Source organism: Ciconia boyciana, chromosome 2 (assembly GCF_034638445.1).
Source record: "Ciconia boyciana chromosome 2, ASM3463844v1, whole genome shotgun sequence".
Taxonomy (NCBI): domain Eukaryota; kingdom Metazoa; phylum Chordata; class Aves; order Ciconiiformes; family Ciconiidae; genus Ciconia; species Ciconia boyciana.
This window is the reverse complement of record NC_132935.1, coordinates 37,979,770-37,994,328: the sequence shown is the minus strand read 5'-3', so window position 1 is coordinate 37,994,328 and position 14,559 is coordinate 37,979,770. Positions and strand designations below refer to the sequence as shown.

The following is a 14,559-nucleotide window of genomic DNA, read 5'->3' as shown; positions in this document are numbered from 1 at the left end:
CTTTCTCCATCACATTTGTGTTCTGCAGGTAAATGGCAGTTTTCTTTAGCTTTTCCTTTCATGCACTAATTCAGTTTCAAAGAAGTGTGCCTAAAGAAAGGCAGTTTGTTTTTATTTACACATGCACACATGTGCACACATTGCAAATGTCGTTTTGCTTGTATGATCTATATTTGCCCCTTGTAGGGTTTTTGCTTTTTTGTTTCTTTTTATATTGTGAGCTTGTGTATGTTTTCCTCTGTCAGTACTGTGTATCATGTTTGGGATTCTCTTGATATTATTGCACTTATATACAGCTAATATAAAAAAAGCTTGTAGCACATGAGGCTCAGGCACTGTTTACATGCCAGGTTTCCCAAACTCACTATTAACATCTAGACAGTTGCCACAAACCTTTGGTGAAAATCATTTTCAGATCCAGTTTTTCTAAGTAGAGATTAAAATTTTGCACTGTATTTTCATAGGGCAGAGGGACAGTTTGTCTCCAGAACAAGAAAAATGTTCCTTATTACTTTAAAAGAAAGAGTATTAGTGCCTATTTACCCATGTATTATTCCTTGATCCTCTCTTATCATGAAATTTAAAAAAAAAAATTCCAACCTTAGGGCAGTGTCTAATAGTCATCTGAACATTTTGTTCAGGAGTTTAAACAATTAACAGCTTTTGCCTTATTCTGTTTGTTCTCTCAGGGCATTCTACCTGGACAAGTCGAACTTGCCTCCAAATTCAACATCTAAAGCGGCTTATATAGATAAGGTAAATAAAAATGCTAAGTGCCTAATTAAACTTTGCATGTTACACACTGTGTTATTGTAATCCTTTCCTGAGACTTTCTTAATTCCATCAAAAAATTGAATTATTTAAAGCTGGGGGGGCAGGGAAAGGAGGAGCTCTCTTGCAGCATTTCATCCCACCTGTGTTTTAGGGGTATGTGGTGCCATGTAGTTCTGTATCAAAAGGTGTGGCTGGAGGGCATCACTGTATCTGAGAAGGGGAACCATGGCTTTCCTTTGTCACTGTGCTTTCAGAGCAATGCAATTGCTCCAGGAGCATGTGGGGGGAGAGCAGGTGCAGGCAGAAATTCTTTGTTCTGAAAATTGGAAGGGCTGTTCCAAATTAAATACTCCTTCAGCATCGTGCTCAGAAGGCTTTCTTCTGAACCTTCTCATTTCGGCTTTCTTCAAATGCCTTCATCTGTCTTTAAACCTCTGTGACTGAGAGATCCCAGGGGCTATGAAAATTCATGTAATGTTCTCTCCTACTGTTGGAGAGTTAAAGCCCATATTGCAGCCCAGTAAGGGAAAAAAGAAGTTCCTAGGGTCTTGCCTACACTGACTTCAAAAGTGATTGAGCTACTGTGGCTTGAGAAGTACAGTGATCATCAGCTGAGCCCTATGGCAGACTAAAATTTTTTGTCGATATCATCCAGCATGGGTGTTAACAGACTGATAGTTCCTGTTTCTTGGGTCTGTGCTGGACCACATGGGAGGGGAGGAGGACGTGCCTGTGCCTCTCCTTCCCTGGTGAGTCAGCAGCTTAACTTTCTAAACACTCATAGGTGCAGCAGGAGACATTTAGCTATATGTGGAGAGCTTGTTACCCCTAAACCTGTTCCCTGTCTATTTCAGTGCAAAGTTCAAGGGCAAGATAAAAGCATCTCATAATCCAGATCTGACCAAGGGATGCTAGGTTAAACTAATGCATTTATTTTGCAATTGGAGCAAGCTAAGAGTGAGTGCATGATCTCAGTTTGTGGCTGTGACTTTTGCTCTGTTCTCCATAGCTCTGCAATAGTAAATGGCACCAGTTAAAATTCATTTAAATGGATGCACGTTAAAGCAATAGGAGCTAAACCAAGTTAAATCTATTTGTGCCCAGGTTTAAATATGTTGATTGTTATAATTGATTTACTTGACCTCTATGCTTTCCAATGAAGTAATCTTCATATAGGAGCAAGTGAGGCTGCCATTTCCCTAATTAGTTAAAACTGTCTTTAGGGAATGAGTCTGTCTTTCAAAAGATTCATTCTTTGAGTAACAGGAGGGTTTGGAATCTTTAAGTGTTTCTGGAATAAAGAGAATGGGGAATTTGGAATTATGCGGTCTGCAAAACTGTCTTGTGAACATCTCCTTTACACAAAGCACCATGAGATGGTACTTTTCGTTGCTAGATGGCTCTTGAATGTTCCTCTTCTGAGAGCAGCCTTCCACTTGAAGCTGCCTTCTTTACTAGGTGGATCATTTATTTTCTGTACGGTAATGCTGAGGTTATTTTAAGTCTTGCCACAAAGTTAACTGTTCTTGTTTTGTAGTATGTTTTTGTCACTTCTGTTCATTTTTATTTTTCCATGTTCTTAATCAGGATTAGGAACTAGACATTTGTATAAATAAAGGACAGTGTTGTCTTAATTATCAGCTGATTTTCTCAATGAGTCAATTAACCAGCCTTGGCATCCCTCCTGTATGTACGTACAGTTGTAGGTTGCGTCCTCGTGGCTTCCCTTCTTTGGCAATACCATTAATGGAAATGGCACTGATGGGTCTATTTGGCTTATTGAAGCGAAAAACACTTCTGTAGGCAGGACTGGGAATGAAACAGTCAGTGACGGTAAGAATTTAAAAGTTCGGAAAACTTGTCATAGGTCATGTAACAGAAGACTGTGTGCTCTGTATTTATGTTATGGAATTTGGCTTCAGCTTTCTCAGCCAGCCCTGCCGTTCCATCTGCATCTGTGATGACCTACTGTAAAAGAGCGTTTCATGTGTGCTCAGTAGCAAATATTTAAATATCTCTCTCTCTTCCTCTCTTGCAGCTGATGAGGCCTCTCAATTGCTTGGATGAACTTTACCGACTGATAGGATCCTTTATCCGATCCAAGCGCACCGCTGCCTGTGCGTACACGGCATGCAGTGCTTCCGGAGTTGGATTGCTTTCAGTGTCTTCCGAACTCTGTAGCAGGCTTGGAGCTTGTCACATCATTATGTGCAACAGCGGAGTTCACCGGTATGACAATTTCTTTTCCTCCCTTTGTTTCAGTCAGTTATTCAGTCATTGCAGGTTGGAGATTGTTGCTTTTTATTTATAGAGAGGTCTTACACTAAATATCTAATATCTTAGTCTAAATATCTAACACACTTGAAAGATTTGTGGTGAAATTCTAGAATTGTATTAGCAGTGATTGACAGAAATGAGCAGTACAGTTTTGTTTGGTGCAGTTGTAATGGATCATTCCTCATTCAAGTCAGTAAAAGTCAGAAATCTTAATTGCTAAAGCAGAAAAAGGAAGATTTCCTAGGTGAATAACACATACTATATTAAACTCTTAATACAGGCAAGAAATGCTGAAATCTGTATTTACTTTGTATGCTAGGGGGAATTGTAGTAGAGTTTGTTTCAAGATAAAAAATGAAACAGAAGAGATACGCAATTTTGCAGGTGTACCTTATGATCACTAGAAGTTCAGCCTGTAGAACAGTTGGCGTGATTAATACAATATAAAAAAATGAACTGAGCTATAATCACCTGATCTTTGTCATCAATGCTAAGAGATTTTAATAGACAAATATATATGACAATAGCACCATTATAGAGCTCTCTAGTACTTAATGATATTCATCAAAGGCAGCAATATATTTATGTTCCAGCTGGGCAGATTACAATTTTTTTTGTACATTATACCATAAAAGCAAAGACTACGATTGGTGAGGTGGAAAAAACCCCAGCAAACAAAAAAACAAACATAACCATGAATCAGATGCAATATCTGCTTTTTGTAAGAATTCCAAACTGTAGATTACAGGTAACAATATGTTAAAAATATGCTCCTTTGTTTCTGGTCTATGCAAATCCTTATTTTAGCAGACGTGGTTACCAGTACATTGTGTTAGAATAAGCATTACTTTCTCCTTATTTTAAGTAATGTTCTTTCTTTCAAAGAGCTTTGAGGAGGGGAAAAAAAAAAAAAGCAACATAGCTGCAATGCAGATTGTCAGGCATGAAAAACAGGAAAAGGTCCATATATAGCCAACACAATTAAGTTGTATAAAAAGAGTGCTTGCCATTTCTTTTACCAGAGTTTGCAACAGACTATTTGTATTACTCTCTATCACTGGTACAAGTGTATATAGCATGCTGTATACTGTACTTGATTTTAGGCAATAACAGAAAAAGGCTGTATTATTTAACGCTAGTCAGTATATCAGATGAAGATGGAAATACTATATAGCATGGACTGACATGAAGTTGTCATTTCAGAAGACCATGAAGCTATACAGCTTTTCTCTGGCTCTTTATCTTGGTTTCAGTTTCATGTCTTATGTGATCAGAAAAGACTTTGGGCTTAATTCTGCCATTTTGGTATAAAGCTGAAAAAGGCTACCTCTGGGTTTCATTATGATTTCATGGATTAAGTTCTGAATTTGCCAGTATATTTTTGCCAAAAATTCTTATAGTTTAAGAATAAAGTCAGAGCAACTTTAATAGCCCCAATAAACTATTACCCCACAGTGTGTGGGTCACAAATTATTCGGAATAATTTTGTGACTGAATAAGAGGTGGTATGCTTGATTCCGAACGTGAGCTGTTCTTAGATGAAAATAAATTATTCATCAAATTTCTGCTCAAAACTAGGGCTAATTCAAAGCTATAAACTATTAAATGTCTATTTGAGTATATTTAAAAAAACACAAAATATTAGAAAACCAACATACTGGATTTCAAGACTCTATTATGAGCAACGGGAATGGGGTTTAAATGTGTTATGTGTGGGTTTCCATCTAGATGTTAAAGGATTCAAGTTCACCTATTTACATAAAGTAACGGTGCAAAACACTTTTCTCGAAAGCATGACTAGTTCTGCTTTACAGAGAGTCCATTTGAGCTTTTGTACAAGATACTGTTACTTCACTTGTGCATTAATACTGCCTTTGTGGCTACCATCTGTTCAGAGAAAGAAACATCAACTCTTGGCATTATCAGAAGCATTTTAAGATAGGCCCTCCAGGAAAAAAGAATGCATTACTTGAGATTTTATAGGTACTCAAAGAGTTTTTGCCCTGAATTTCCAAAAGTTCAGAAGGCAACTCATGTATTTAGAGACTAGAAGGGATTCTTGTGCTATTATTTTTTGAAGTGGTAAAAGCTGAAGTATTTATTTTAACAACAGTTTCCTGAAGTTACTGTTTTGCATACAAACTGGATGGATGAAGAAGTTTTTCCTTAGAATTTGAAGTGATATAAAGTCACTCTGTGTGCTGTTTTCTCTTTCTGGCCTCCCCAGGCCACATCTCTCCAGTCCAGAACTAAGTAGGCTCTGCTTTTTGGCATTCTGAAATCGCCTTTGCTTGGGTAGAAAGCTTGTTTTGTCTGCAGCTGGTAGGCTTGCTGGGTGAATTTTGTTCCCGACATTTCTGCTGCTAAATTCTGCTGTGTTTTTGTGAACCTACTCCCCTTGCTGCTCTGCAGAGTGAAACTGTCTTGCAGCACCGTGAAGTCCTGTGAGGAGGACAGGAGAGGGAAGAGTAAGATGCTGGATGTGATTTGAGTCCCGTAGACATAGATGATTTTGCTTGTTGCCTGCAACCTTGAAGGCTTAATTGTTCTGTTTGTTGGCATATTATTTAATCAGGGCAGATAGTCTTGCAAAATAATGCTCTTTAAGTTGTAAGTTAGCTCTTTAGAGTTCAAGCTACTGATTTTCAGTAAGAGAGGATATTTCTCTCTGGTTGTATTCAGCAGTGTATCTGGCCTCTGTGTTCTTAGAAACTAAATGCTGTGAAGTGCTTGATTGCGATCAGTTGCAGAAATCCACATTTTGTAGGCCCAGACCAAGGACTCACAACTATTTTAACATTATGCTACGGATATTAAATGAGTTGGAAACTGATGTTATCTACAGATGCTGCTAGGCAAGCAGATGGGGGAAAGATGTGAATTGTCCTCGCAGGTTGAACTTTGAAAGTATATTCTTCACTTATCAGTCTTGCCAGCTTAAAAATGAAGAATAATCAACTCAGAGCAAGGTTCCTGTGTGCTTCCTTTTAAAAACCCCTCCTTTTAGCCTAATTGCTATGATTGGTCTCTAATGGGAGAGAATGTCTGAGTCTGCAGAAGAGTGCAGGGTGCTTTGCTGGTCAGCATCTTCCCTTTGTTCATGGGGAGTGGGAACTGAGCAAACCATTAATCTGTCAGAATTTAGATATATTTAATAGACTTTAAACACAATATGTATGAACCTTCCCTCACTCAATTTATTTGTCTCTTACTGAACTGACTGGAGAGCCCTTTCTGTGTTTTCTCAACTTAGGTGTCATGGATGGACAGGGGGCGGGGGGGGTTCTGCCACCCCTCCTTCTAACCAGAAGCAAATTCCAGATAGCTTGGGAGGGAGGTGCTGGGTGGCGGTCCGATGCAGAAGAGGCCAAGAACTATGAAACAGCAGCTTTGTCTGCTTTGACAGTGATTGCTGATCTCTGGATCAGCAGTGTCTTGGTTTCTGACTTCTCTGTGATCCATATTAAATTGCTTTTTACACTGCACTAGGCTAAAACAGCTTGACAGAGTTCATATTTTCATCCCTATATCCAAGATAATGCTGGGGATTTTGAATTGCTGGTGATTGCTTTGCTTTGATTTTTATTATGACAATATGTTTACCAATTTACATTAGAGCCTGAAATCCTATATCTATTTCAGACAGCAGTTCTTTTCAAATATATTTCGATCACAAGAAAAACAAGGATGGGGAAAAATAAGTCCCTTTAACCTTCACTGTCCTAAGTGACGTGTGAATACTACAAACTCCCCTTGGATTATCATAAGTGAACATGCCTTGTTGATCAACATTGGGAACAGAGCTCTAAATTAGTCCAAGAAATCAATAGTTTGCATTTCTATTTTCCCTTTTTTATCATCCATAATTATATTTCTGCCTGCCCATCAGCTGTCACCCTGTAAACAATGCCCTGCTTTCTTTACTTTTATTCTTTCTGTTCGAAGTTGTAATCACTCTGTACAAATGTAGGTGATGAAAGGCACTTTTAAATTTTATTGAATCATGATGCTAGCTCCTGCTTGAGGGAGGAGAGCCAGACTGCACTGCACAGACATGCCCTAGCCTCTTTCCATGCCAAAATGAAATTAGGTGCAGCAGCTGCAGAAGTCTATTCAGGGACCATAGGCCTTACAGGCTCAAAGGAATCATTTAAAGCATCCAAATGAAACAAATCCCAAGTTTATTTAAAATTTTGCATTTCCTGGAGGACCGAGAGAAAAGAAGTCTTTTATAATCTTGATGAACCCCAGAAAAATCACTGTCTTATTTTCTTTTCTGAATTTTAATTTCCCCTCCAGAAAATCTCTCCTTAGTATTAGCATCCTTCAAGCAGTGGGGTTCTGGCTGGCAGACATTCGGCTGAATGATGAGGCAGGTTTTGCCAAGGGTTGATTATGCTGTCTCCTGTACCTGGCACAGCTCCTGCAATCCAGCTAAACCTGCTCCATCTTCCACATAGCAAAGCAGAGTAACACCATAAGCTGTCCATCGTGGCCAGCTGCCTTTCTGTGAATCAAATGGACCAAGGTGAAAAATAGGTACTCTGAATTTATATTTTAGACATTCTGTAGTAAGAATTCCTCCTTTTAGATTATTTTAGAAATTTTTCTGTAGCAATTTAGTTCTGAGCTCAATGACTGTGCTACAAAAAAAAAAGTCTCCTTGAAGTTTTGCAGCTGTATTTAGGCTGACTGTTAGCTCCACAGTAGGAAGGCTTTCTGGGATCGATGGGACTACTTTCAGGAGGCAGGTAAGCACAGGCTGAAAAACTAATCCTTGCTCCTCTCCAACCTTCTGGTCTAAAGTGTGCTTTTAGTCCTCCTACCTTCCCATTTAGTCAAGATTCCCTTCTTTTTTTAAATGGTAGTTTTGTTATGTCTGTGTACAATTAGTGTATTTTTGTGTTATTTTACCTGCTGAGGCATAAACAAACTTTTGTTTTCGTAAAATAATTTAGGATAGTAGAGTATTTCATTCTGTGTTGGTTACTATTGGAAAACAGTTATGTAATTGTTAAATATGCGAACATTTGTCTTAAGATTATGTAAATGACATTTAGCACAAATAGGTTGTTTCTACAGTAATGATAATTTTATTTTATGTATATTTGCCTTTCATAGGCAATCTGGTACATTTTTCCTTTGTTATCTCTAATACGTATATGAAGGACTCTAGTCTTAGAGTTCTCTTGCATGTTTTAAATTCTGAGACACTATTTCGTTTAAAAGGCAATCTGAAAATGCAGAGAAGTGCATAAAATGCACCGAGACAGATAAGATGGATCTAAGTTGCTACTAGTATGGATTTCAAGGTGTTCTTTTTTCTATTTGGATTCCTTTTAACATTATGTACATTTAGTAGCAGGGTTGACACACAACTCAATCACCTTCCTCTGTAGAATCATTCTCTCACGCTTCAGTTCCTGCAGTATTGCCTTACCTGCAGTCCAGCTCTTTGGGAGAATCTGATTCTTCCTTACAAAAACTGCTACATTACAACAAAAATAGGATAGATCCTCTCGAGCAATTTAAAATTAAAACCTTATCCAAATCTTCTTTAATTTTTGAGGTGGAAGAGAGTTACCTGAACTGTTATGAGACAGGAAGTAAATTGCAATTTTCCAGCAGATTTACTTGCCTGCTTACATGGGAAGAAGTCTTTAATGTGAGACTTTCTGCATGGAACAAGACAGAATGGCCGAAGCTGGGTTTTCAGTTGACTTTAGATTTTTGGGGGTCTTTTTGCAAGTATGACTGAGAATGAGCAAACAAAAGGCATGGGATACTTTGAATCTTTTGGAAATGTTGTTCTTTCGTCGAACAAAGAATTTTTAATGGTGGAGATGCCTCCTTGCAACATTTCCAGCTGATTAAAGGTGGCAAGATCTTATAGGAAAAATGTTTGTGAAAAGATGCTCTGTGCAGTTTTCTAACAATGACAGAAGATGTACGGTGAAAAGAAGTGCTTTTTTTTTTTTTTCTTCATTATTCTTTGTAAAGCTCTCTTTTAAAAAAGATAGAATATTCACATTTTATTTCTGGAAATAGATTGGATGATAGTAATCTTCCAAATAAACTACAGAAAAAATCATCATTATCTACTGCATGTTTCATGCTTCAAATTAAAAATTACTAATATTGAATCTAATAAACCTGATTAAAACTCTATTTGTAAACTACAAAAGAAGTCGTTAACCAAGGTTAGGTCTGAAATATGGCTAGTGTATACTTACCTCCCAAGACTGATTCTCTAGCTTGATAAGTTCATGCCATCTACTTCAACAAGTCAGAAATCTGTTGGAAGCTTGTGTTTGAAAATACCTGGTACAGCTGGGTTTGATTATCCCGTCGGGGGATGCCTGATACAGGAGTTGGGATATATTTATTTTGAGGTTTGCACAACTACGTAATCACAGTGGTGCCTCTTGTGAAGGAAACCTGTGCACGCTGATGCTTAATGGATAAAAGGCAGAAGTCCCCTTAACCATGGACTATCCATTTCTGTGTGGTGGTGTAATATCTTCCACAGATAGTCACTTTTCAGAGCATTGTTTATGATTACTGAACCATCATAATGGAATAAATATATTTCACATGCAGAGTAATGGCTTACTGTATGTTGGGAAAAATAACAGAAGTTTTGGACTAACCTTCAGTGGATGGGTTCAGTCCAAGGCTGACTTTAAAGTAGTGGTCTTTCCACACTGGGAACATCTCAGCTTCACAAAGGTTCATAAAGGGACTGAACCTAAGTCCTGTAGAGTTTTAAGTCCAGTAGAGTTTTATTGTAATTGTAAAATACAATATTGTAGTTTAATGAACAAACTTCTTGCTCATTTTCTTTCTAATACCTTTTGGCTGGCCCAACTTCCCTTTCCCTGCAAGATGAAATTCTGTTCAGCAAAGTTTCAGTATATGGGCACAGACAATGCAAACTTCCATTTTACTTGCATGGAGACATTCCCACAATGAGAACAGCTTAGAAATTGTGGCAGAGTCTTGAGTTAGGCCTGTCTATACTTTTTATGCTTATTTCTTATAGTCCTGAACAACATTTTCCCTCCTTTTTAAGATTATCATGGCCTATTTCCTTCTTTGGGTTACTCATCAGAATCAATACATATTACCCAGCCATCACTAGTAATTATAGAGAAATACCCCAAAAATTTTTACCCAAAGTGACTTACTTTAGTACAAAGTTTTTAATTGCTGCATACACTGACATAAATAATAGCTGCTCTATAAGCATTAATTTAAATGACAGAAGAAACAAATGAATACTTAATAGTGTAATTGGTTTAAAAGGTGGTCAGATGTAGGTATGATTAGCTTATGATGTATTCAAAGAAAAGGAATTAAAATAATAACAATGGCATTAAATTACATGTTGAGTAGAAGCTTTAGATTTTAATTAGACTAAGCATACGTGCATCCTTTTCATATTTTTTTCCTATTCACATAGCCAGAACATAATTCATTTCGACATCTCTGGCTGTGGTAACTACTAAACCAATTTGTTTCACCTCATCTTTTCTATTCAAGGCTTTTTTCTAAGGGATGTTGTGATGCATATTTGCATGCAGGATGGCTGGAATCCTAATTGAAACCTGAGAATGAATTGAATGATTTAGATTCTTTTTACTCTGGTAACATAGATATACAGTTCGATGAGTGGCAGCTCTGTAGGTAGTGTACATGAACTCAAATTATTTTTCCTTTCAGATGACATTAAACAAGCTGTCACAAAATAATCCATTTCTTAGAAAATTTGAACCTGTTTTCCTCTTTTGCAACTCCATTTTTCAGTGTAGATGTATGTCTATCCAGCCGATTTGCTGCCCTTGAGTAAAAATCACATCCACTCAGAAACAAATGGATGATGGGTGATAGAAAATTATTTAATCTCTTTTGTTCGGGATGGTCTGATCCAGAAGATGTTTGAAAGTTTGTATTTAATCTTCACATCAATACTGTCATGACTGATGGGAGACTGGGGATAGCAGGCAGGGGCTGGGAGCAGCTGCAGCCCCTTCTGTTTCTTGGAAACCGAATGGGTGAAATGGGGAATTCTCAGCCCAGTTGTGCTGGGAAAGCCAAATGTCTGTGCTGCCTTGCTGCTGTAATCTGTCAAGGCAGGGAATTTGTGATTCTAACTGACACAAATTCTGAGATGATGAATTTGGGTCTTTTGTTTTTCTGGCACAAAAGAAGGGATGAGAGGAAAAAAGAGGGAGTGAGAACAGATTTTGATTTGGTTACACTGTAAAATATATGGATTTGGGAATTATGCTTCCCATAACAGAATGTTATGAGAGCATTGAAGGAGTTTTTCCCCTAGTATTTTCCTTGTTTGGTTTGTCTGCACTGATTGCATCCAAATGACCAGATACTTCCAGTGGTCAGAACTGTTTCTAAATTGCTTTGTAAACTTTAATACCATCTGCTTATCAGCTCTCAAAATGGGGGAGAAGGGTGGATTATTACATACTGCACATATTTGCTGACAGTCCTTGGTATTGAACCTTGCTCAGACCACCAGAACAGTCTTACCATATGAGGAATTCCCAGCTTTCATATTGTTTCATAAAATTGTACAAGTTGTATTGGTTTAAATTTGCATTTGTTTGATCTCTCTGTGCTTGGCAGTCCTATTGCTGAGGTACTTCCAGTTACGACTTTTCCGTGTTACCATCTGATGTTTTGTCTGTGCATTTGTTTCTTTCACAGCTGATTTCCAGGGTATTTTGATTTGTGATAACGAATATGTAGTAATTTAAAAACTGTATTTGAAGAGCTGTGTTGTGGTTTAACCCCAGTCGGGGGTTAGAAGCCAGGACAAGCTGGAAGCCAGGTCAGCCTAAACCAGGACAAGCTGGAAGAAAGCACCAGCATGTAAATACAGGTTTCCTAGTGAGTCCATTCAGCATAGCACTGTGGAAGGTTTATATGATCAGTTTTATTAGAGGATGCCATCTCATTGATTTGGTATTCAAAATGAAGCTATTTGAGTGTTGGGTTTTTTTATATTTACAAAGTAGTAACCTTATTTCATAGTTACATGACAAAAGCCATAAACAGTCATTTATATTTAATTCTGCCATTCATCAGACCTTTTACATGCCTCAGGAGAAACACAAAAAACCAGAATAGAATAGAATAGAATATTTCAGTTGTAAGAGACCTACAACGATCATCTAGTCCACCTGCCTGACCACTTCAGGGCTGACCAAAAGTTAAAGCGTATCATTAAGGGCATTGTCCAAATGCCTCTTAAACACTGACAGGTTTGGGACATCGACCACTTCTCTAGGAAGCCTGTTCCAGTGTCTGACCACCCTCCTGGTAAAGAAATGTTTCCTAATGTCAGGTCTAAAAAAACTCTACCAATATTAAACTGCATCTCTAATGACATATTATATTGAGATTAAATCATGCCACTGATCCTATTTTAACATTTTTAACATACTTTAATGAGTAAGAATGTTTTTTTAAAAGAAACAGTAGATGTATCTAACCAGCATTACTGTAGGACTTAACCTCAAATGTAAAATGTTTTATTAAAGACATGTGATAATAGTTAACATCATCAATGCTGTCGAGTGTCTTCACTACTGATTTCATAGGATATGTTAAAAATATTATCTTTAGAATTACTGGGTTTTTGCCTTGGGGTGAAATCTTCAATTTTAGTCTGTTTATATGTTTCAGGACTGTATTGTAGTTGTCGCCTACTTCCATAGTAGCCTGTTAAAAAAATTTTCATTATGCTATTTTACTCTTTGACTCTGCATTTCCCACTCTCGTTACGTCTTTATCTACACGCTTGGCAACCTTATTTCTGAATCCCGGTTGGCCTTGTCAAAATGTAGACGGCTCATAATGTCCATGATCACCAACCATTTCATCAGATTTTGGATAAGGAGCAGTTTGGCAGTCTTTTCCAATCACAAGATTAGTGTTTGCACCTAATTCTTCAAGCTGACCTTCACTTAGCAGGTTCTTTTGTTAGTTTTGATTCACGCATGCAAAATACGGTTTTTCTGTTCTTTCAGTCTTTTGGGTTCCAGGAGGATGGGATTTATGGGAAGGTTGGCTCAGTAACTGGTTGGTTGAAAGCTGTACTTGGAGCCCATTAACCTTGATTACACCTACAGAGAGACTTTTTGCCCTTTTTCTCTGGCTTAGATTACACCTGTCAAATTAGATTTCAGATACTTTTGCTTTTTCCCATTGTCAATGGGACAAAGCTTCCTTTGCAGTCTGTTCTTGAAGGTCAGATGTTTGGATTTTGGTGCTGGCAAGTATTATGAGCGTGTACTTTATTTGTGCAATATTTCACCTTTCAAAGACAAGATGAAAACACAGTGTTTAGAACTTCTAGTCTAATATTTAACTATTATGCACCTTAATCAAACATGTAACATAAAAGATCAATAGATTTTTGCTTCAAGTTAACTCTGAGGTCAGTGTATACAAGAAACTAGGGAATAAAAATTATTTCATTACCAAGGAAAATCACTCGGCTTATAAATTTTGAATGAAAGGCCATTAATAACGCTACAGATCAAATTTAATGTCTTCTACACTCACTACTGTGAAACTTTTTACAGTCCATAAATTTATTTAAGTGGTATTTAAAATGTGTCAGGGTTTTTTTTTCAGTAAGAAAATAAGCGCAGACACATTTTTCCTCCTACAGATCTTCTGCTCAGCAAGATGAGTGATTGAAACATATTGTCTGTTCTGTGTGTATAATATAAGCTATGCAGAATCTTTTGGTCAGGATTTTGCCAAAAGGCTACTCAAAAGTATGTTTTAACCATGTGTCTTAGTTTTATTATTTGAACTTGAAATACGCAGCTTTTGTCAGGTTCTGCTGACGTAGGATCATTTTCTGTACACCTGATCTTTCTGGTTGAAGAAATTTGATTATTGCAGTACTTTGGTTGTGAACAGAAAAATCATCAAGCAGCTTATTGGTGCAGAATGCAGCCACTCTTACCTCTTGGATGATAGCAGCCCTCAAACATGTTGGGCTTTTCAAAAAGTACCTGTTTCTACTCAGTTTGTTGCCTTTATCTGTGAGTCTCCTACAGCTTTGGTCTTGATTGTATGAGAAACCATCTATCCGTCCTTGTTCTCACCATGACAACTGGAATCGGATGGCATGTCCAAAATGACTTTCCCTACTACGTCTTGTCTGGTGTCATGACAGGTTGTCCTACAGAAAGATCTTTAGCTCTGAAACTTTCTTTGTTGCTCTGACAAAGCAATTACGGCCTTTTCATTAGGATGGGGTACCATGATCAGTTTTTGTCCTCAAGTATTTACTTGAAAAAAGATTGGCAAAGTAGGAGAGGACAGTTTATTTGAAGGAATGCCCTATTTATTTATTTTATTTTTTGAAAGAGGGAAATGTCTATTTGTACTGAACTGCACTAATGTGCCATGAGAATAACCAAGCTAAATTAATGCCAAGAGGTCAGGATCCTGGTACCAAAGCTAGGG

The 14,559-nt window shown here is 37.5% G+C and overlaps 1 protein-coding gene across 2 annotated transcripts in view; it reads left to right on the top strand.

Moving 5' to 3' along the window:
• PREX2 (phosphatidylinositol-3,4,5-trisphosphate dependent Rac exchange factor 2) overlaps positions 1 to 14,559 on the top strand; it is a 183,184-nt gene that overhangs the window by 154,309 nt on the left and 14,316 nt on the right. For both annotated transcript variants that reach the window (XM_072852376.1, XM_072852377.1), the window contains 2 exons: positions 690 to 756; positions 2,813 to 3,003. In XM_072852376.1, coding sequence (XP_072708477.1) covers positions 690 to 756; positions 2,813 to 3,003 — 258 coding nt within the window. The remainder of the gene's footprint in view (positions 1 to 689; positions 757 to 2,812; positions 3,004 to 14,559) is intronic.